Source organism: Balaenoptera musculus, chromosome 13 (genome assembly GCF_009873245.2).
Source record: "Balaenoptera musculus isolate JJ_BM4_2016_0621 chromosome 13, mBalMus1.pri.v3, whole genome shotgun sequence".
In the NCBI taxonomy this organism is placed as follows: domain Eukaryota; kingdom Metazoa; phylum Chordata; class Mammalia; order Artiodactyla; family Balaenopteridae; genus Balaenoptera; species Balaenoptera musculus.
Genome location: NC_045797.1, coordinates 58,443,119 through 58,468,283, shown reverse-complemented (window position 1 = coordinate 58,468,283; position 25,165 = coordinate 58,443,119). Strand labels below are relative to the sequence as shown.

The 25,165-nt window shown below is 37.3% G+C and overlaps 1 protein-coding gene across 2 annotated transcripts in view; it reads right to left on the bottom strand.

The window, feature by feature from the left end:
• MAP4K3 (mitogen-activated protein kinase kinase kinase kinase 3) overlaps nt 1-25,165 on the bottom strand; it is a 198,008-nt gene that overhangs the window by 125,290 nt on the left and 47,553 nt on the right. For both annotated transcript variants that reach the window (XM_036872293.1, XM_036872294.1), the window contains exon 2: nt 16,983-17,040. In XM_036872293.1, the coding sequence (XP_036728188.1) occupies nt 16,983-17,040 (58 nt within the window). The remainder of the gene's footprint in view (nt 1-16,982; nt 17,041-25,165) is intronic.

Here is a 25,165-nt window from a genome sequence, read left to right as displayed (position 1 = left end):
AAATACCGTTTCCTGTTAAGTTTGAGGTTTTATCTGTGTCTGCTATTCCAGCCTGATAAATGGCCAGATTCTTACTTTCTTGTTATTTGAGATTCCTGTCTCCATTTTATGTCAGAGTGTAAAGAACAGCTTGCTAATTAAACTGATTACATTATGCTCTTCAGAAAAGAGGTTACTTGCTGATTTATCTTTTGGTTTGTTTATTATGCAGCAATTTCTCCACAAAAGATATCCAATTTGGGCATATACACTGGTTTTGAAGAAACATATCTTACCTCAGTGAAGTTCATGTACTCACTTAATGTTTTAGCTTATTTCAATTAGCATAATGCCCTCAAAGTCCATGCATACTGTTGCAAATGGCAGGATTTCCTTCTTTCTCTTGGCTGAATAATATTCCATTGTATATATAAATACACCACATCTTCTTTATCCATTGATCCACAGACACTTAGGTTGTTTATATATCTTGGCTATTGTGAACAATGAGCATAGGAGTACAGATATCTCTTTGATATCCTTTCATATCCTTTGGATATATACCCAGAAGTGGGATTGCTGGATCATCTGGCAGCTCTGTTTTTAATTTCTAAGGAATCTTTATAGTGTTTTCCACAGTGGCTATACCAATTTACATTCCCACCAACAGTGCACAAGGGTTTCCTGTTCTCCACATCCTCACCAACACTTATCTCTTGCCTTTTTTATGATAAAAAACTAAAAAGCTTCTATACAGCAAAGGGGACCATCGAGAAAATGAAAAGGCAACCTACAGAATGAGAGAAAATATCTGAAAATCATATATCTGATAAGAGGTTAATATCCAAAAAACATATATAAAAACTCACAGAAGTTAATGGCAAAAAACCCCAAACAATCTGATTTAAAAATGGGCAGAGGAACGAAATAGACATTTTTCTGAGGAAGACACACAGATGGCCAAAAGGTATATGAAAAGGTGCTCAACATCGCTAGTCACCAGGGTAATAGAAATCAAACCACAATGAGATATCACCTCATATCTGTTAGAATGGCTATCATAAAAAATATGAAATAACAAGTGTAGGTTAATATTTTGTTAAGATCTCTGGGACTACAATGTAATTCATAAAACATCAAGAAAATGTAAGCCTTGTTAGAAGCAATAGTCTTAAATGGAAACTGGACTTTCTTCTATAGTGGTATATTATGGGAGTACAATAAATATTAAATTTATATTAACAGCATTTTAAGTAAAATGTCAGAAGTCAGTGGTTCGCATTACACATTGGGAATCAAGAAGACTTTCTGCAGGCGGGTGAGATCATCAAGTGACATATCTGGGTACTGCTTTTCTCTTTTCTATCTCTCATTAAACAACTGTTTAGCATTTCTCAGGTTTGTTTTTTTACCCACTTTATGAGTAAGGCTGAAGATAAATTTACGAATATATGCTTGTTATCCTCTGAGACTTTGGGGAAAAGGTAACATGGATGGATAATTCATGTAACAGGGCAGGAAATGCACTAATGAGCAGTTTTTAAAATAGAGACATGGGTTTGAGCCCTGGGCGGGGAGGATCCCACATGCAGTGGAGCAACTAAGCCCGTGCGCCACAACTGCTGAGCCTGCGCTCTGGAGCCCGCGAGCCACAACTGCTGAGCCCACGTGCCACAACTACTGAGCCTGCATGCATAGAGCCCGTGCTCCGCAGCAGGAGAGGCCACCGCAATGAGAGGCCCGCGCATCGCAGCAAGGAGTGTCCCCCGCCCGCCGCAACTAGAGAAAGCCTGCACCCAGCAACGAAGACCCAATGCAGCCAAAAATAAATAAATAAATTTAAAAAAATAAAATAAAATAGAGACAAGTTTACCTACCCTGGGGTAGTACCTTGTCTAATTCTCTTAATACTAATTTCCCCATAATTCTAATTTCTAGAGAAAAGATCTTTTAATAGGTGAAAACTAATTACATATTGTTTTTAGGTGATGTTCTAGCAACAGCTTTTGAATAGTAGCATAGCTATGTCAATGGGCATAATAAAAATGGTTGATTTCTAACTTCAATTAGGTATATAACACTGTACAACAGTCCCACCACTGTTAACTAGTCAGTTTCTTCTATTTCCTACAATGGCTCTTAAAACAACAATAAAAAGTCATTTCCATTATTCCTCAGATATCATACCTACCCACCTCAACTTCACTCACAGCTATGGACCTAGCTTCCAAATCTGAGAAAATGGAGACCCTGATGTAAAGATCTTCTTTCACTACCTTCTCCTCAACCTTAAAACTGATCTTTTTTTGTGCCCACTATTGGCCCTTTACAAAGTTGTGATCCCAAAAGAGGTACTTTCTTTCTTTTCAAAAGAGGTACCTCCTGATCCTATCTCCTTCCAAGCCCTCTCAGAACCTTGATCCATCATTTATATTGTCTTTGATACCTTTATTCTCTCTATCACCACTCACATTTTTCCTCGCAGCCTACAAACATGCTCAAACTTACCTCAAAGTGAAAAACCTGGACTTCCCTGATAGCGCAGTGGTTAAGAATCCGCCTGCCAATGCAGGGGACACAGGTTCGAGCCCTGATCCGGGAAGATCCCACATGCTGCGGAGCAAGTAAGCCCCCGCGCCACGACTACTTAGCCTTCGCTCTAGAGCCTGCGAGCCACAACTACTGAAGCCCGTGGACTCTAGGGTCCGTGTGCCGCAACTACTGAGCCCAAGTGCTGCAACTACTGAAGCCCGCATGCCTAGAGCCCCTCCTCCACAACGAGAAGCCATTGAAATGAGAAGCCCGTGCACTGCAACGAAGAGTAGCCCCCACTCCCTGCAACTAGAGAAAGCCCGCGCTTAGCAATGAAGACCCAACGCAGCCAAAAATAAAATAAATTAATTAATTTTTTTTAAAAAGTGAAAAACCTTCCCTTAACCTTGCTCCTCCTATATTAAACCAGTCCCCACTTTCACACTCAAATTTCTTCAAAAAACAGTCTGAGCTTTGCTTCCTTTTCATGACTTCCATTCATTCCTCAGCCCACTACAATCTATTTTTCACTCCATGACTCTGCTGAAATTACTCTTGCAAAGGTCCATGTCATTCTAAGAGCCAAATCAAAGGCCTCTTATCAATTCTCATTCTACCTGACGTATCAGCAACATTTGGTACTAGTGACCCCCTCTTTCTTTTTGAAATTCTCCAACTGCAACTACTACCAAACACCAATGATCTCCAAATCCACCCCTTCAGCCAAGAGCTCTCTCCTGAGCTCCAGACCTGTAGATCAAATTAACAACTGTACACAACTACACAATCTCTAAATACCTCATAATCAAGATGTCTCAGATGAATGGAAATATATTCTTTCTCTTCAGTCTACTTTCTAAACACATCTCAATTCTAGCCCTACTATAACAATCCTGGTTCAAATCCTCATAATAATACTCAAATTGCCTCCTGGGGTAGACTACTATTTGTGCCTCCAATGGCCATTCTTTCCATCTCTTTGGACATCTAGCTGCCTAGCTAAAGACCACATTTCCCAGCCTCTCTTGCATTTGTGTGGCCATGGAAGTTAAGTTCTAGCACAAAAATGAGTATGTGACTGGTATGTGACTTCCAACCTCACTTCCTTAAAAGAAAAGCTGCTTGCCTTAAAATACCTGTCTCTCTTCCAGCAAGCTAAAGATGGACATACCAGTGACCTAACCTCACATAAGCAGATGAATGAGTGCTCTACTGGGTGATGGCATAAAATGGAAGGAACATGTATCCCTGAATGACCTCATGGAACAGAACTGAACTACCAACTTGGACTCACCTCAGAACTGTTAACGTGAGAGAGAAATAAATGTCTATCTTGTTTAGGTCACTTTATTTTTGGGTTTCTTTGTTTTAGCAGTTAACCTGAACCTTAATACCCTTCTGTAAAAAATTTTTTTTATTGAAGTAGAGTTGATTTACAGTGCTGTGCCAATCTCTGCTGTACAGCAAGGTGACTCAGTTATACACACATACACATTCTTTTCCTAATACCCTTCTCAATATACCTCTTCACTGGTCTCCCTGTTTCCAGTACTGACTTACATTTCAGTACATTCACCACATTACTGCCTGTTATCTTTTAAAACACAGACTAAATATTAGTCTTCTCTCTAATAACCTTCAATGACCCACAGCTCTAGACATTCTGGCATGAAATAGAAGGTATCATGGTACACAATCTGGCCCTAAGTATCTTTCTGGCTTACATCCTTTATGACCCACTCCCATCCTGGACTATGCCCCCCATTTTCCCACACAGATACTTTAGTGCCAGCATCATCAGACTTCAACTTTCTCCAGTGTAACAGAAAAACAAAACGTAACTCTGTAAAGTGAAAGACAGAGGAGGTAAATTAACTCTGACGGGGCAACCAAAAAAAGGTGTGAACAGACAGGGTATACTTTACACACACTGTCATTAAAATGATAAACTTCAGGGTCTGTTCTTTGTGGGAGGAGTTTAAAGATGCACTGACTATCCAGTGGCCGAAATGTCAACAGCACCAACATCAGCAAGAAAAACAAGAGGCTGTTTAAATTATATGGGTAACATATACTTTTGCTGAGGTGAAATCCATGTAACGAAGTGTACAGTTCAGTGGCAGTTAGTACATTCACAATGTTGTGCCACCATCACCTCTATCTAGTTTCAAAACATTTTATCACCTCCAAAGGTGACCGCATACCCACTAAGCAGTCACTTCCCATCCCCCTCTCCCCAGAGCCCCTGGCAACAACAAACCTGCTTTCTGTCTCTACGGATTTACTTATGCTGTATATTTCACATAAATGGAAATACACAGTATGTGACCTATTGTGTTTGGCTTCTTCATTTAGCATAATGTTTCCGAGGTTCGTTTTGTAGCATTTATCAATATGGATGACATCAATTTTACAAGCAGCGTTATTTGTAAATGTAACGTATTGGAACCAACCTAGAGGCTCACACATGGAACACTGACTGATTCATATGATGGAGTACTATGCAGAATGAGAATTAATGTGGAATGATTTCCCAGACAGACTGTTAAGTGAAAAGGGCAAAATTCAAAGGGATAGCTATAGTATGCTACCTTTTGTAAAAGAAAAGAAGAGAAAATAAGAAAATATTCATGTATCTGCTCATTTGGGTAAACAAAACAAAACATGGAAAGGATAAACCTGAGACCAAAAATAGTGGTTATCAACAGCGGATGAGTGGGAATAGGATAAAAAAAGATAAAAGAATGACACTTCCCTGAATCATGTTCAAGTTGCACATACTTAAAAAAATACTCTAAAAGAAATAAAATCAACGATGAAGGAGGCATCCCCAAAATGAATACAAACAGAAACAAATAAACTGGTCATGTATCATGGGTTGAAATGTGTCCGCCCAAAAGGTATGGTGAACTGAACCTCCAGTACTTGTGAATGTGATCCTATTTGGAAACAGGGTCTTGCTGTAATCATGCTAAGATGAGGCCTTTACGGTAGTCTCTAGGACTGGTGTTCTCATATGAAGGGGAAATTTGGACACAGGGTGTTTGCTCTGTGATGACGGAGGCAGAGACTGGAACCACCTATAAGCCAAGGAACACCAAGGGTTGCTGGCCATCACCAGAAGCTAGAGAGGCAGGGAACATATTTTTCAGGGTTCTCAGAAAGAACCAACTCTGCTGACGCCTTGATTTCCAACTTGTAGCCTCCATAACTGTTAGAGGATAAATTTCTGTTGTTTCAAGCCACCTAGTTTGTGCTACTTTGTTATGGCAGCCTGGAAACTAATACACCATACAAACTTCAACAGAATAACATAAGCAATTTTGAAAGGGAGAGAGACAAGGGGAACCAGATTTTAGGACACTATACGCCCTCAGCCTAGAGATAAATATTCTAAACAAACAATGACCTCCAGTTAGTAGCTGAGTTCTCACAGAAGCATAGGTTAACAATTCTGAAATTACTTTTATGTTCAAGGATTAAGCAAGTAAGTAAATATACTGCCGATAATGGAAACCAGGTTTCCCTCTGTTGGAGAAGGAAGTTACACATATGGAAAGAAAAGAGAGAATGAACTTTATGGTGTTAGACTGGTATTGGAGGTATAAGCATGAAGTCATAGTTTTCGAGAAAGATAGATGGGGGGTAGGGAAGGGAGAGGTGTGTGGGTATGTACATGTTTATGTGTGCATACATACATCTATCTCCTGGCTCTATCCCTTAAGACAACCTAGTAGAAACTATGCATCAGTAGCAATAAACAGACCTAGCATTCAAAACAAAGTCTCAGGAACTCTTTCAGATTAAAAAACAAACAAACAAACAAAAAAACTGAAGAGACCTGGCAACTGAATGCAACACATTATCCCAGATTTTCTTTTTCCTAAAAAGGTATTATTGGGGCAACTGACAAAATCTGAGTAAGGTCTGTGGATTAAATAACAGCCCTGTAGCAGCATTAATTTCCTGATTTTGATGATTGTACTGTTATGTAAGGCAATGAATGACATTTCATTGTTCTAACGAAATACACACTAAAGTATTCAGGGGAAGAGGGTATCTTTAAGTGGATAAGATAAGGAAAAGATAAAGCAAATGTAGCAAATATTAATATTGAGAAATCTTGATGAAATATTGAAATTCTTTGTACTATTCTTTCAACTTTTCCCCTAAAGTCTGAAATTATGTTAAATAAAAACTATAGGGCTTCCCTGGTGGCACAGTGGTTAAGAATCCGCCTGCAAATTCAGGGGACACGGGTTCGAGCCCTGGTCCGGGAAGATCCCACATGCCGCGGAGCAACTAAGCCCATGCGCCACAACTACTGAGCCTGTGCTCTAGAGCCCGCGAGCCACAACTACTGAAGCCCGCACGCCACAACTACTGAAGCCCGCACGCCTAGAGCCCGTGCTCCACAACAAGAGAAGCCACTGCAATGAGAAGCCCGCGCACCACAATGAAGGGTAGTCCCCGCTCGCCACAACTAGAGAAAGCCCGCGCGCAGCAACGAAGACCCAATGCAGCCAAAAATAATAAATAAATAAAATAAATTTTAAAAAACTATAAAAACTTAAAATTTAATTTAACATTGAAAATAAATGAATAATGAGCTCTACAGTAGAGAGGCAAACTTTCAAAAAATATTGCTGGAGAACTGGGAATTATTCTAAAAATTCCAGGAAGCATCTGTAAGGCAACATACATAATAGCACAGGCTCTAGGGAGACATAAACCTGGATTTAAATTTGCTCCTCTGTCATACAGTCCTAGGCAAATTACTTAATCTTTCTGTGCCTCTATCCTGTGAGATGGGGATGATAATACCGTACCTACTGCACAGCGTTTGTTACTGTGAGGATTAACTGAGACAATGCATATGAAGAGCTTAGTACAGGGTCTGGCACAGTGTCCTAAGCAAGTATCCAAAAAGTGGCTGCTGTGACTTTTATCACCATTAGTGTTGTTGTTGTTATGTGAATTTGTGAATTTAAGAAAAATAATTCTACCATCTGGAAAAACACTAATAAGAAAGTAGATTCCTGGGACTTCCCTGCTGGTGCAGTGGTTAAGAATCCGCCTGCCAATGCAGGGGACACAGGTTCAAGCCCTGGTCCGGGAAGATCCCACATGCCGCGGAGCAACTAAGTCCATGCGCCACAACTACTGAGCCTGCGCTCTAGAGCCTGTGAGCCACAACTACTGAGCCTGCGCTCTAGAGCCCATGAGCCACAACAAGAGAAGCCACCGCAATGAGAAGCCCGCGCACCGCAACAAAGAGTAGCCCCTACTCGCCGCAACTAGAGAAAGCCCGCGCATAGCAACGAAGACCCAACACAGCCAAAAATAAATAAATTAATTAATTAATTTAAAAAAAAAAGAAAGTGGATTCCTGTTAAGCCAAGTTCTGCACATCATCATTATTTTCTACTGATTTCTGGACCCGTTTGAATTCTGCCGCCAAATTCTCCCCTGTACCTCCTCTGACAAAGAAAGCAAACTCAATATGATAGCTGTGTTTCCCCTAGTTTTTAATTTTAAAAGGACCTGTTAGTACTTCAGAGCCTATTAATGTTACTTATATACATGACACCTATAGACTTTGAAGACTAAATATGTATATATCAAAGATCCAAACTAAACATATAAAAAGGGTTAATCTGTTTACCTGGAGATTGATTTTATTTTATCTTACAAATAATAAATATTTTTCTCCATTTTCTCCAGCAAGTAGCATGGGTATGCTCAAAAGGTTAGAAAGTTGCTTTGTTCCACAAAGTATAAGAACTCTAGGAACAGAACTCGTAAGTTGTGGGGTTTTTTGAACATTAAAAAAATGTTTTCACATAGAAAAAAAAATCATTCTGGATGTTTTAGTTTATCATATACAATATTCATTCAGTAAAATATTTACCAAACATTTATGTGCATAGAGCTGTACAATGTCTCAAGGTCATAATTAAGAGACAAGGCCTCCTCCATCGAGGATTTTACAGTCTGTGGTAGACGTTATATTTAAGTTCAAAAAAGGCAATTCCTGAACTTTATTTCACTGTACGTGAGTAGTAACTGAAAGAAGGTAAGTTTAAGGAAATAATTTTATAAGCTTGCCTCATTCCACAGCCCCCAGAGTATCACAAAGAAAAGTCTAACACCCAAAGCACGTTCAGTATCTCTAGCAGCTCTGTGGCATGTGTAAGAGTGTATGCGTGTGTACTGCGGGGAGAGGTGGGGGAGTGGATAGCAAGAGAGAGGACTAAGTCAGTAGACAGTATAAGAAATCAGTTGTTGCATTTGTTTTCTAGAACAAGAAAACATAATAGCTTATTAATTTTATTCATTTTAATTGCACAATACATCAATGTATTTATAACAATTTTAAGTCCCTATTAATAAAAATTACAGCTATTTTAAGTACTTCAAATACGTTAAACTACTTAATTTTTACAAGAACCCTATGAGGTAGGAACTATTACTGCCCCTACTTTGCAGAAAGGAAAAATAGGTAGAGAGGTTAATAATCTGCCAAGGTCACAGTTTACTATGATGGAGCCTCAATTTTAATCAAAGCACTCTGGGTCCAAAGTCCACATTCTTAACCACTACGCTATATGCTCTCTCTTTGACTTCCACTACCCATGGTAGAAACGATTAGGTTTCAAACTAAGCACTTATTTAGTAACTTTAACTTTTCAGGACATAAATGAGAACCAGGCATGGACAAAATGTACCTTGAGAAGGTAAGAGAGATGACTCAAAGTTCAAAGGAAAATTCTTCTGATAAGCTCACAGCATATTCACTTTTTCATTAGATGCAATTCTAACAAATCTGATTGTCCAATCTCCTGGCCAACAACACAACAGAAACAGGAGACAGAGGAGGCAGATATAAAGGGCTAGACCTCAAAGTCAAGAAATGTGCCTTACCATTTATCTTAATATATGTCAGTAAATGTTTACGGACCTAAAGAGAAGCAACTAGGGAATTCCCTGGCGGTCCAGTGGTTAGGACTCCACAAGCTGCTCAGCGTGGCCAAAAAAAAGCAACTAGTGACACGGAGAGAGGGGGAAACGTCATTGTCATTCAGTCACTGTCATTTAGAGCCTTTTTCTGAGAGGCACCACAACATTTCTCTTTGCCATGAGCTGCTGAGGACAACTTATAACTATTAGTTACATTATGATAACTACACTACTCTCAGTATGTTATTTGAGGTGAAATGCATTTGAGAAATATTTACAAACACAATGGTTAAAACAATTTTCGCAATTTAAAGAGGATCTTAGAAAACTCACTTTTATGGAATCCTTTATTTTCCAATGTCATTGAGTATCTTACATTATTGTATCTATCTCTGATATCCAAATAATATGTCATTATCAATCATTATGTTAATCTTCATCAGGTTCTATAAAAAATATTCTTTGCAGCAACCTACCTCAGGAACAAGTATTATTTTAAAAGCTAGTTTCAGTGTGGTATTGGCAACAAAATAAATAGGCAATTCCTTAAATTAAAACAGAAAGCCCAGAACAGAACCAATTATACCAAAGAGCTAGATTTAACTATTTAAGAAAAAAAATTAAGTTCAATTTTTACTTCACATCATACATCAAACTAATTCTACATGGATCTAAGATCTAAATGTTAAAAAAAAAAAGTACAACGAAAGTCAAAAGTTTATATGTGTATATAAAATATACACATACGTATGAATAAATAGTGGGATTGGCAAGGCTTTCAAAGCATAAAGCTTTGATAACCGTGTCCTATAGTTCAAAAGGAAAATGGGCACAATCAGATAATAACCAATCTTTCCACTATCAATTCCGTCCTCCTACCTGCTTATATACTCATCCTCTGCCTTATCTCCTGTTAAAATGAATCAAGTCTCCTTGCTCTTAGACTTACGCCTTGGATCCTGTCTCTTTTCATTTTCTCAGACTTTATTCCTGGAGTTACCTGCATTAGCTTCTGCAACATCTATTTCTTCTTCTCTACTGGTTTATTCTCACTGCACTGGCACAAAACATAACTGAGTATCATGTATTCTAGAAAAACCTTCCATAAACTCCAGGTCCCACTCCAGCTAATGCCCCATTTCTCTGCTAACCTTTTCAGCAAAAGGCCTTGAGAGGACAATCTTTCTTGCTATCTTCACTTCCTTTCCTCTCATTCTCTCCTTAACCACTAATCTGATTTATCAAAGTCATCAAAACCAATGCCCAATTCTCAATCCTCATCTTACTCCACATCTCTCAGCATCATCTGACACAGTTTAATCTCCCTCCTGCCTGAAAGACTTTCTTCTAAGGCTTCACTGACAAAACCCTCAGCAGATATTTCTCCTACCTAATTTGTTACCTGTTTTCAATATTTCTTTGCTGGGACCTCCTCCTCTAGCGGACCTCTAGTATTGAAATCACCCAGGGTTACAACCTGGGCCATCCTTCTCTATCTCTCCTTTCTTCTCAGGTAACCTCATCTACTTCCACGGCTTCATGGACCACCTACATGCTGAGGACCCTCAAATCTGTATGCGTAACCTAACTTCTCCTAAAGCTCCAGATGCATGTGTCAAACTGCCTATTGAACACCTCCAACTAGATATCTAGCAGATGCCTAAAACATACATAATAAATAGAGGATTACTGATTCCATCCACACTTCAAGTCTTCTACTAGCAGATATCTAGCAGATGCCTAAAACATACACATAATAAATACATACATAATACATACATAATAACATACATAATACATACATAATAACATACATAATAAATAGAGGATTACTGATTCCATCCACACTTCAAGTCTTCTACTGTTTGTTTCAGTAAACAGTACCTAAAGTATCACCCAGTTGCTCAGGCCAAAAATCCTCCAAAAGCTTTCCACTGAGCTTCAGGTAAAATCTAACCTCCTTACCACAGTGCCCAAGGCCATCTGTAATCTAGTCCCTGACTAGCTTTCCAGCCCCCTTCCACACCCTGTTCCCGCTGGCTCACAGTGATCCAGCCATACAGGCCTTCTCTCTGTCCTCAGCCTTGCAGCACTCATTCTTGTCTCAGTCACTGCACTTACCCTTGACCACCTAGAATGCTCTCCCCCCAAGACTGTCACATGACTATTGCCTTCTCATCGTTCAAGTCTCAACCCAAATGCCACCTGCTCTGAAGGTCTCCCTTAACCACACTGGCTAAAGTAGCCTCTGGCCACTTTCAACAACATTACCTTATTTTAGTTCATGAATTATCTTATCTGTTTACATGTTTACTGTCACTTTGAACTAAAATATAAGCTTCTCAAGGGTAAGAGTCTGCCTTATTTACCACTATTTGCCCAGCACCTAGACCAATGCCTGGCACGTAGCAGACAATGAATAAATATTTGTTAAATGACTGACACAAACAAGCTCTTCATAAAATAAAAATAAAAGGCCAAAAAGTATATGGGGAAAAAAGATACCCAATCACTGGAAGACAGAGAAATGTTAATTAACAGTAAGACATCAGTTTTTGATCAATACTAAAGATTTTATTATAATGATACCCTTTTGTGGGCAAAGGTATAGGAAAAAAACAAAAAAACAAAAAATCAAACCCTGGAAATGTCAGGCATAATCCCTAGTATATGTCAAAACTCTTAAAAATGTACATATCCTCTGACCAGCTAATTAATTTATCATGACAAAATAATATGTACAAGGACAAAAGATGTCCTCATAGGTACATGATACATAATAAATAGAGCTACATGGTTTATAATTGTAAAAACTTAAGTGTTATAATCATTAGGGACTGATTAAACAGCTATAATTTATATTGCTGAATACTATGCAGCCAACTAAAAAATGGTGTAGAAATACTAACATAGAAAAAAAATTCATGAAATGCTTTTCAAATGAAAAGAAGATGTACAAAATAAACCCATTTATGGATAAAACACACTCATGTACATATACATGTGTTTGCATCTTTGGTAGGCAATGGCCAGGCCAGCTACAGATCTGAGGACATAGTAAGAAATGGAACACAAAACTACCGAACAGCGTCACAACAAATAATTGCCTTTTCTAAGAAGAGTCACACCACTCGCTGAGTATTGATGATGTCCCTCTGCAAGCCTGATAGCATAAATGGCAGCAAGCCAGGTGTTTTGTGGTTGACAAATCACTCACTGCACGGACCACCAGTCTGGGTCACCTCTGAGGACCTGGGGAAGCACTGGGGAGCTGCGCCCACTCATGGTATTCTTCTCTTACTTAGCCTTTGCAATGCTTGTTTACCGGTTCAGCAGTAAGCATGCAAATCAAGCTGATCTCAGTATATTCTTATCCATCTCTGAACTCTGCCCAGCCCTTTGTGGTCTGCGTAGGTAAGTGTGTGTGTCTCTGTGTGTGTAGTATATATGTTAGGTGTTTGTACAGGCATACCTCAGAGATGTTGTGGGTTTAGTTCCAGAAGACTGCAATAAAGCAAGTCACACTAATTTCTTGGTTTCCCAGTACATATGAAAATTATGTTTACACTAACTGTAGTCTATTAAGCAATAGCACTATATCTAAAAAAAAAGTACATACCTTAATTTAAAAATACTTTATTGCTAAAAAATGCTAACCATCATCTGAGCCTTTGGCAAGTCGTAATCTTTTTGCCATTAACATCACTGATCACAGATGACCATAACAAGTTATACTAATAATGAAAATGTTTGAATTATGAGAATTGCCAGAATGTGACACAGTGACACGAAGTGAGCAAAAGCTACTGGAAAAATGGTGCCAACAGACTTGCTCAATGCAGGGTCACCACAAACCTTCAATTTGTAAAAAACACAATATCTGTGAAGCACAGTAAAGTGAAGCCCAATAAAACTAGGTATGCCTGTACATAAATACACAAAAAAATCTAGAGAAAATCACTACAAGTCAAGTGTTTATATAGGTGGCAGAATGATGAATGATGTTTAGCTTCTTCTTCTTGGTTAATTGTATTTTTTTAACTTTTATTACAATGATCAAACATTGTCTTTGCAATTTAAGTTAAAAAACGTTACAGACTGATGCTTAATCAAAGAACAATTGAGAAAATCAAATCTAAATTAAAGCCACAGGAATAAGATTAGAAGCCCCAGTGAGATACTTAGACCAAATTCACATTTAAGTAAACAATTTTGTCCAAATGTCCAAAGAAGTTTTCATCTAGCTTCAGGTTCAAACTGGATATCAGTTATAAAGAAAAACGGGGAAAAAAAAAACCCAACTTTGGATGCAAATTCTTAAAATCATTTCCACTACACTTGACTATTTCAGATTTAGTTTCTGTTTTTCAAAATGTCAAAGACTGGATATCAGAATTGTAATTTAGAAAAATGAGAACATAACACCACCAACAAAGCTGTCCTCTTCCACCACATGCCAAATCAAACCTTAATCTTATCAGTCTTCTAGAACTAACCACTAACTCACAGAAGAACACACTAAATGATCCTACAGGGGGGCAGCTGGCAAAACCCCAACTGAGGGAAAATCCTACAGGACAAATAACCAAGTTTCTTCAAACAAACAAACAAAAGGCAAGGAAAAAGACAGAGATGAAGGCAGAACCTATGGATATAAAAGAAATTTGAGACACATCAACTAATTACAACGTGTGAAACTTATTTGTTATTAAGAAGCTATTATTAATATTGTAAGAGACTGCAATGGTATTGTGGTTATTTTTTATAACTGTATTAAGGCATATTTTAAAATCATGTAATTCATCCATATCAAGTGCATAATTCAATGTTTTTTTTTTTTAGTAAATTCACCAAGTAAGTTCACTGTAAATCAGTTTTAGAATACTTCCATTACCCAATAAGATCCCTCATGCCCATTAACTATTAATCCTCCCGCCACATACACCAGCCCACTAATCCACTTTCTGACTCTGTAGATTTGCCTTTTCTGAACATTTCACATAAATGGAATCATATAATATGTAGTCTCTTTTGTCTGGCTTCTTTCACTTTACATGTTTTTAAGGTTCATTTATGTCACAGCATGTATCAACAGTTTGTTTCTTTTTATTGCTGAACAGTATTCCATTGTATGGACACATTTTGTCTATTCATTTACCAGTTGATGGGCAGTTAAGTTGTTTCCAGCTTCTGTCTATCATGAATAACACTGTTGTAAACATTTGTGTGTGAAAGTTGTTCTGTGGGTAGATACACAAGAGTGGAATTGCTATGTCATTATGGCAAATTAAGAAACTTTTAAAGAAACTTTTAAAGTGCTTTAGATATATTAGCTTATTTAATCCTTACAATAACCTTAAGAGGAAGTTACTATTATTATCCCCATTTTAGGGATGAGGAAACAGAGGTCCAGCCGAAAAGCTTAAGCAATGTGGTCAAGCCAGACTAGAATCAAAGTAGTCTGGCTTTGGAGTCTGTGCACTTAACCACTGTGCCATATACTTCAAGCTCACCAACAAGTTAAACATTTCTCACAGGATATAAACAAATTAAAACAAAGAAATTAAACGGAAAAATTCAGGGGGAATTCCCTGGCGGTCCAGTGGTTAGTACTCCGGGTTCCACTGCAGGGGGCCCGGGTTCAGTCCCTGGTCGGGGAACTAAGATCCTGCAAGCCACACATGCAGCCAAAAAAAAAAATTCAGGTGACTGCTATGAACACACAAGTAGGGAATCCAATGTTAACCAAATTTAAGTGTATATCTAATAACATATATGGTAGTAACTCTTGTTATCTCTGAGTGGCAGAATAGGAATAAGCTTTTTTCTTTTTATTTAATTGTGTTTTCTTTTATTACAATGATCTATATATACAAGGCAGTGTTCAAGATGAACGTAACACAAAAAATTCACTAATCAGGAAACAAATGACTTGATGAACAATAAGATTTTAAGTTCCTAATTTTTTAAAGGAAATTTTTAGATGTCCTGAATGTGTACTATGCACCGACGCTAAGTTGAGTGCTGTGGACATAAATTCGATTAAAACTTAGGAACAAAGAAAGGCAACTCTGGAAGCACAGCTGTGGTAAGTGCTATTCCAGAGCTATTCCTGCAGGAGTCATCTTAGTCAGGGCAGGGGTCAGGGGAGGAAGGCTTCCTGAAAGAGGAGGCACTAAACTGATATGAGGGAATGATGTATGCACATACTGCTACCAGTTAGAGACTAGAGACTACTTCATCAATAACATAGCCACTTCTTAATGATTAAAAATGGAGGCCCTGCTGCAAATGTCAAACCTTTAATTTCTTTCTTAACCTCAGATTTTGTCAATTTCAAATTTCCACTAAACAACAGGAGAGTCAGAGAACAGAAAAAGCTTTGTCATGTGATGGTAGAATATAATTAGAATATAAAAAATCTGTAAATACCTATAACTTAAAAAGTATTTTTTTAATTCATTATATTTGAGTGTGGTTTGATCACAGTCAGTCAACACATCCTTCAAACTTCATCTTAATAGCACTTCTAAAAAGTCTACTGATGATCTAAATCAGGGGTGGGCAAACTACAGGCGCAGGTGGCCTGGTTTGCTAAGAATGGTTTTTCAGCAAAGAATGGTTTTTATATTTTAGGAGGATGAAAGGAGAGAGAGAGGGAGGAAGAGAGAGAGAACTGTATACAGAGACTAGCTGTGGTCCAAAAAGCCTAAAGTATTTTACTATCTCGACTTTCATAGAAAAAGTTGCCTACACTTAAAAAAAAAATTAAATTACTGGATGTATTTGTGCCCATACTGAAAGGCACCTTCAGAAAGGCACTATCATCACTGTGGAACTCAGTCTAGACACTAATACACTTACTTACTTATGGTGGGAGGGAGAAAAAGAGGGAAGGGTATGTAGTTAGTTCAGAAAGACATGGGTTTTGCAGGGTTGGGGGGGGGGAATTCAGGGATAGAATACAGTTGAAGCAGACGAAAAATATGGAGCAGTCCTAGGGGCTTGACAAGCCACTCAAGGTGGAAGGTAGCTATTACAATATTAACGACCTGTGAAATGTGAGAGCTAGGTTTATTGAGGAAACCGAGACTCAGAGCTGAAGTTACTTGCCCAAGTTCACAGAGCAGGAGAGTGGGACACGAAGAGCTGGACTACAACGACCAGATTTCAGTCCCATTCTTCCCACTGCGTCACACTGCCCCTCATCACTGGACAGCGTTAATCTGGAAATACACCGCTAACGATGTGTGACAAGGGAGCTCAACTGCGTCCAGAAGGAACAAAGTCCGCTCAGGAGCTCCCCTCCCTCCCGCAATTACTAGTTATTTTTCAGGGAAGAACTGGGCAACATGTCTACAGGTCTCAAAGAGGTGAAGGAAAGAGTAGACACCAGTCCTATTTGCCAGATGTTGAGAACAAGAGAAGGTTGACCAAACATCATTAAAACAAGCCTGGAAGCTATCCAGTGGCTGAGAGCAATAAGAAACACCAAATTTCAATGAAGTTACCTGGTTCCAATTTTATGACTTTAATTGCTGCCAATTCACCAGTGTTAACATTCCGTGCCTAAAAGAGAAGAAAAGATAATTGTGAACAAAGCTTTCATAAAAACTTCATAAAATGTCATTTGAGCTTTTATTTATTTTCAATTATTCAGAAAAGTTTTTTAAAGCAAGAATTGCAAAAGTGATTTACATTTACAAAACAAACAGTATATTCTTCAAAATGAATTTCAACATTAATCCATGTATAAATTTAATAATGGTGATAATAATAATATTGTTAACAGAAGCACAGACCTTAGTATACATCAGGCACTATTCTAAGTGTTTTTATATTAATTCGTTGAATCCTTACAACAATCTTATGAGGTAGGTACTAATATTACTCCCGTGTTGCAGATGAGGAATCTGAAGCACCAACAAGTTAAAGAACTTGCCAAGGCCATCTAGCTATTAAGTGACAGTGCTGGGATTCTAACCCAGGCAGTCTAACTCTAGAGTCTGAGCTTTTTTAAGCATTACATTCTATTGCCATTCATTCAAAGGTTTGTTAAAATTTTGAATTAACTAGCTTTAAACTTTTAAATTTAAAAACTTCATAATATGAAAAGCAAGCACCATTTTTTAACTGTAAAAACAACCTCCCTGCATCTGTTTAAACACACCTGATAGTACAATGAAATAAGTACAGTTAATACAAACCAAATATATTTTTACAAGCCACATATTAAAAATAAAAATCATTAAAAAAAATCAATCCATAATATTAGATTGCTCGTGTTTACAGCTGTAATTATGTATAAATAAGCAGAAATTGTCTTTTCAATTTGTATAAAAATGGCAGTTACTTTTGTCAATTTAAAATGTTTTATAATTGAATCAGAATTTTCAAAATAATGTTTTAAACTATGAACTGAAACTTAATAAATTGATTTTCATATCAACCAATGAAGACCAATATATGCAATTCCCTGATCACAGAAAAATTCATTCATGTGATGAGAATAATACTTAGTTGTAACACTTCTTATTAATGGATTGGTAAAGATCAGTGAATCACCCACAAGGGATGATAACAGCATTAACATCGGAATCCTTCTAAGAATACTGGGGCATTAAAAAAAAAAAATCAGTTTCTAAGAAGATATATATGGGACACAGTCACTGCTGAAATATAAAATTTAACCTTTAAACTCAAAGAAGAACAAAGGTATTAAAAAATATAAATTACGAAAACATTAAAATAAAATTTTCAGGGAAAATTCATTCCTTTTGAAAAAAAATTCCCATGACTAATAAACACTTAGGATGCCAACTTATTACAGGCAGTTCAAAACAGATTTCAACATTTATTTCAAACTAAACTTAATTTCCATTATATGAGACAGACAGTTCAAATAGTGCCACATAAGTATTTATTCCCTTCCCTAGGATGAGAAGGTACACACACACACACACACACACACACACACACACACACACACACGGAATAGAAATTCTGGGAGCATTTTCTAAGGAGGATGGGGCAGAGTGTACCTGTAAAATATTCAGGATATCACATCAATGTTAGTCATAAATCTTCTCAAACACTCTCAGAACTCGTTGCCTTTCCTCACACTGAGATATCTTTTCCCTGCTAGGCTCCTCCTTGATACTCTGTCCGTTAACCCACATCTTTTTTAGCACTTCTCCAAATAAAATAAGACAAAACACACTACTCTCTCCAATTCTCAATTCTCCATTTAAAAATCTTGCTATAGTTTTGTTTTCTGTTTATTGAAAATAAACTCAGAGTATGCACTAGCAAAAAATATGAACTCAAAGAAAGCTAGGGTGATTACTTTTACAGCTGAAATTCTGTTCCCAGCTTACCACAAGAGGGCACGATCTCTATTGACAACACAAGTTACACAAAGTGTCCAAAATGGCTGCAGTACACAATGTACTCTTCTAAAAATAGGTTTATTAATGGTTACACCAGCACATATTTAACAGAAAAACTATGACAGTAAACTAGTGATAACTAGCTTACTAAAGTCAATTATTTACTATAGGCTTGACTTATGAATACAATTTTTCAAAATTTAAATCAGTCTAGAATTTTCTAAAGGATAAAAAGTTTTAAAATATTGGAATTCTCCAATATGTAAGCTATTTGACAGACAAGATAATTCACAAAAAGGGAAGAAGAATAACAAAAAACCCTCAGTAAACCTGAATTTCTGAGCTTTTTCCCCATCAAAATCCTTACGTTTATTAATGGAAGGTGTTTAAAGCATAATGGTTCATCAAGAATCTTGATCCTCTGGCTAAAATAAGTCATATTTTGCTGTCTCTAAACTCACAGCAGCCAAGGTTACACACAGGTAAATTTAAAAATTAATATTAACTCTAATAATCTGTACCTGCTATTCTTTTTTCAATCACCTAGAGAAACTGATTAGGAAAAAATGAGAGCAAGGTAAATATTATAAAATATTACCGTGTATAAAGTTAAGAATTTCTAAATCAGTATCAGTAACATAAAATTTACAGATCTGCCCAGGGCAGAAAACTGAGGATACGTATTCTCAGCTTCTAGACCCAGTCTTCTGCCACATCATTGATTTGACCACCATTCTCACATGCTCTGAAAGTGATGTTCAGATCATGTTGTTCTTGAGTTTAAAACTCTTCAGGAGTACACACCATTGCTTTAAAGACACAAATTCAAATTCCCTATCAGAGAATTTAAATTATTTACTAAATACAGCACTTTTTATAACAGCTTTATTGGGATATAATTCACATACCATGAAGTTCACCCTTTTAACGTGTACAATGCAGTGGTTTCTAGTATATTCACATAATTATGTAACCATTATTCCTATCTAAATGTGAAACATTTTCATCGCTCCAGAAAGAAACCCCCAGACCCATCAGCCGTCACTCCCCTACTCCTCCCCCTCCCAGACCCTGACAACTAGTACTGGTCTACTTTCTGTCTCTATTGATTTGACTATTCTGGATATTTCATATAAATATGATCATACAAAATGTGGTCCCTTGTGACTAGCTTCTTTCACTGAGCATAAGGTTTTCAGGTTCATCCATGTTGCAGCACATATCAGTACTTTATTCCTTTTGCTGCTGAACAATATTTCATTGTATGGCAATTCCACATTTGTTTATCCTTTTATCAGTTGAAGGATATTTGGGTTGTTTCCATTTTGGGCTATTATGAACAATGCTTTTATGAACACTGTGTGGACCTATGTTTTCAATTCTGTTGGATACAGACCTAATAGTGGAATTGCTGAATCACATGGTAACTGTATGATTAGCTTTTTGAAGAACTGTCAAACTTTCTTCCAAAGTGGCTGCACCATTTTATATTATCGCCAGCAATGTGTGAGGATTCCAATTTCTCTACATCCATGCCAATATTTATTATTACTTGGCTTTTTAACTTTTGTTTTCTTAGTGAATGTGAAGTACTATCTCTTTGTGGTTTGACTTACAACTCACTAATGGCTAACAATCTTGAGCATCTTTTCATATGCTGGTTTGTCATTTGAATTTCTTTGGAAAAATGTGTATCCAATTCTTTGCCCATTTTTAATTGTCAATTTTATTGTTGACTTGTAAGAGTTCTTTATAAATCTTGATATGTCTCTTATTGGTTACATGACTTGTAAATATTTAATCCCACTCTGAGTTGTCTTCGTTTTCTTGATGGTGTTCTTTGAAGCACAAAACTTGTAAATTTTGATGAAGTCCGACTTACCTATTTTTAGTTACTTGTGCTTTGAGTATTATAGCTGAAAAACCACTGCCTGGAACCCAAGGTCACAAAGATTTTCTTTCCTATGTTTTTTTCTAAGAGTTTTATAGTTTAGGTCTTCCATTTAGGTCTCTGATCCATTTTGAGTGACTTTTTATATGGTGTCAGGCAGGGCTCAAATTTCACTCCTTTTGCATGTGGATAGCCAATTGTGAAATACAACATTTTAACTGTAAAACCATTCACTACCTGGCCCCTGTCTATATTTCCAGTCATTCCTTAATTTGCACTTTATGCTCTAGCCAAACTAAACAACTGGCCATCTCCAGTGCTATCCACACTTTTTGCCCTTTGGCACTTAATGCCTAGACAAACGCTTTCCCTAACTCCCTCCCCTGGCCTAACTTCTAGATGTTTTTTAAAGCTCAACTTAGGTTATTATCACTTCCCACAAGAATTTTCCTGATCCCCATTCAAGTTTAGGCACCCCCCCACACACACACACACACTCCCACAGATCCTCAGTAACCTTTCTCAAATGGGAGTGGGCCTGGTGAGAAAAATCCTGCAGATCTAGAGCTGATCTCAGTTTTAGAGGAGCTCTTGGAAACTATTACATTTCAAAGCTGTCCCAAAATTCAGTTTGATTCAGTCAGCCTTTTAGAAGCCATTCATATTAGCATTAATTTGGGAAAAGGTTTTTCTGAGATGATTTCATGCAAACTGCTGAGTTATCTCCAAATATCAGAAAAGTATTCCTTGAGTGTGGGAATGGGAGTAAACAACATAATCAAGAATGGATCATTAAGCAGCAAAAAAAAAAAAAAAAAAAAAAAAGTGCTCTGTGTTATATAAAGTGAGTTAAATAACTATCAGTAACAAATCTGATCATCTACGATATACCAAGCACCTTCTGGTATTCAAAGCTTACTACTCAGAAGGGGCTGTCCAACGTGACTATGAAGAAAGGTTCTGAAATGGGAGTGAAAAAATGCAAAGTTTAGTGCTGGCTCTGCCAGTAACAAGCAATGGGATCTGAGCAAGTAATTTCCTTGTGTCTTCTCCCCCCAATTTAAAAATAAGAAAGTGAAAAAAGACTATTTCTAAGAAGTTTCCTTCTAATTCTGAAAGTCAATGTTTACATCAAATAATTTAACTCTAAATTAACAGATTCCAAATACTGAACCAGCTGGCTGGTTATACAAGAATCGTATGAGGAGTTTAAAAACAAAACAATAAAAACACTGCCACTGATTTCTGAATCAACAGATTTAGGATGAGACACAGGAATCTGTATTTAAAGCTACTGAAGTGCTGCTTCTGGTGCTCAGCCAGGTCTGGGCGCCTGGTCTAAGGCACTGTGCCATGTGAATTTTATAAAATATAAGTACCAACTTTTAAGTCTGAAAGGGGTGTTACAGGGATGGCTTTATGAAGGAGATACCACTTAAGCAGAGGTTTGAGAGATGGGCTGGATTACAACAAACACAGAAGCGGGATGGGAACGAGGGCACAGAAAGAAAAGCATGAACAAAGGCACAGGGACAGAAAACAGGCTATTTTGAGTGTACTGGGCGGGCCAAACCTCAGGGTGCCTCCCATATAAATACTCATTTCAGAGAAAAATGGCTAACCCACAGCGCCTGCTGAAGGAATAGTTTTGTTTGCTTTTCCACAGTTTCTTGGACTAGGTATGAGCCTACTACAAAGGCAACCACTTCATAGGAAGACTGATAGCCAGGGTGATGTACATTCCTGGTTTGCCCAGGACACTTGCGGGTTATGCCAACTGCCCTAGCAGAATTATTAACAGCGCCCACTTTCACTCTCAAATTTATAATTAAAATTTTATTTAACTTGGACGGTAAATTATAAGGTCACTCTACCAATAAACCGTGAGCTGACATGAAAAGGGAAATAGGCCAATCAGAGTCTCGAAAATAGGGGTCAGCAAACATGCCTGTTCTTGCGAATGAAGTTTTACCGAAACACAGCCATGTTCATCTGGTTAAGTACTGTCTATGGCTGCTTTCACAATACACCAGTAGAGCTGAGCAGCTGTGATAGAGACAATGTGGCCCACAAAACCTGAGGTATTTACTATCTGGCCCTTTACAGAAAAAACTGGCTGACCCCCACTCTAAAACAGCACTATCCAATAGAACCTTCTGCATTAATGGAAATGTTCTATACCTGCGCTGTCCACTACTGTAGCCCCATGCCACATGGAGCTACTGATCAACTGAAATGTGGCTAATACAACTGAAGAACTGAACTGTATTTAATTATTTGTGTATGCAATATTTAAATTTGAAAGGCTTTAAATTTTTTTGAGATATTTAAATATTTAAAAATTTGAGATATAATTGACATATAACATTGTATTAGTTTTAGGTGTACAACATAATGATTTGATACATGGGTATATTACTAAATGATTACCACAATAAGTTTAGTTAACATTCATCACCACACATAGCTACAAATTTTTTCTTGTGATGAGAACTTTTAAGATCTATTCTCTTAGCATCTTTCAAATATACGATACAGTATTGTTAACTATAGTCACCATGCTGTACATTACATCCCCAAGACTCGTTTAGCTTTAACTGGAAAACAATCAACTTTTAAAAATATAGTTCTAGTAGTTTTAACACATGCATAGATTTGCATAAAATGAGTTAACCACCATCTGGAAACAGGAAAGTTCCATCACTGCAAAACCTCCCTTGAAAGTTACATTCTCCCTTCAGCCCAACCTTTGGCAACTACTGATTTGTTCTTTGCCACTACAGTTTTGCCTTTTCAAGAATTTCATGTAAATTAAATCATCATATAACTTTTGGAGACTATTTTCTTTCACCAAGTTGCTGCATGTATCATTAGTTTATTCCTTTTTATTGTTAAGTAGTATCCCATTGCATGGATATACCACAGTTTATTCACTACCATTGGAAGGACATATTGGCTGTTTTCAGTTTTAGGTAAGTGTGAATTGAGCTGCTATAAGCATCTGTGTACAGATTATAAAAATACCTTGGAGAGGAACTGGGCCATACAGTAGGTATATGTATCATCTTTAAAGAAACTGTCAAGTTCTTTCTAGAGTGGCTGTACCATTGTTCATTTCCAGCAGCAGTGTATGAGAGCTCCAGTTCTTCCAGAACTTCCTTGCTAGAAGTTGGGATTGTACTTTTTAGCCATTTCTAACAGGTAGGTGATGGTATCTCACGGTGGTTTTAGTCTGCATTTCCCTAATGGCTAATGACATTGAACATCTATTCATGTGCTTATTTGCCATCCTTTGGTGAAGTGTCTTCTATCTTTTGTCCATGTTTTAATTGGGATGTTTATTTTCTTACTGTTGAGTTTTGAGAGTTCTTTATATATTCTAGATACAAGTTCTTTTTCAGGCATATGATTTGCAAATATTTTCTCCCAGTCTATATCTTGTCTTTTCATTTTCTTAATAGTGTCTTTTGCAGAGCATTATGGACTGAACTGTGTGCCCCCAAAATCCGTACGTTGGAAGTCCTAAGCCCCAGTACCTTAGAATGTAACTGTATTTGGAGACACGGCCTTTAAAGAGGTAATTAAGGTTAAATGAAGCCATACGGATGGGCTCTAATCCAACAGGACCAGTGTGCTTATAAGAGGAAGAGACCAGAGTTGTGCGTGCACAGAGAAAAGGCCATGTGAGAACACAGCAAGAAGGCAGCCACCTACAACCCAAGGAGAGGCCTCAGGAGGCACCAACCCTAACAACACCTTAATCTTGGACTTCCAGTCTCCAGAACTGTGAGAAAATAAAATTTCAATTGTTTACACCACCCAGTCTGTGGTATTTTGCTATGGCAGACCTAGCAAACTAACACACTGAGCAAAAGTTTTTACTTTTGATGAAGTCCAATTTATCAACTGTTTTCTTTTTTTTTTTTTTTCAACTGTTTTCTTTTATGAATTATGCTTTTGGTATCATATCCAAGACCTTACTTAACCTCAAGTCATAAAGATTTTTTCCTATGCTTTCTTCTAAAACAAGAAGTTTTACATTTAAATTTATGATATATTTTGAGTTAATTTTTGTTTAAGTTAATTTTGTTTTGTGAAGTTTAGGTCAATGTTCCTTCCTTTTTTTGTTTTTTGCATGTATATGTCCAACTCTTCCAATACTATTTGTTGAAAAGACTATCTTTCTTCCATTGAAGTGTCTTTCATCTTTGTTAAAATCAATTGCCCATATTTGTGTGGGTCTATTTCCGGATTCTATATTGATCCATTGATCTTGTGTCTATTCCCTGCCCATACCACACACAATCCTGATTACTAGAGCTTTACAGTTAAGTCTCAAAAATGAGATATTGTGATTCCTCCAACTTTATTTTTCTTTTTCGAAGTTCCTTTAGCTATTCTAGGTCCTCTGCCT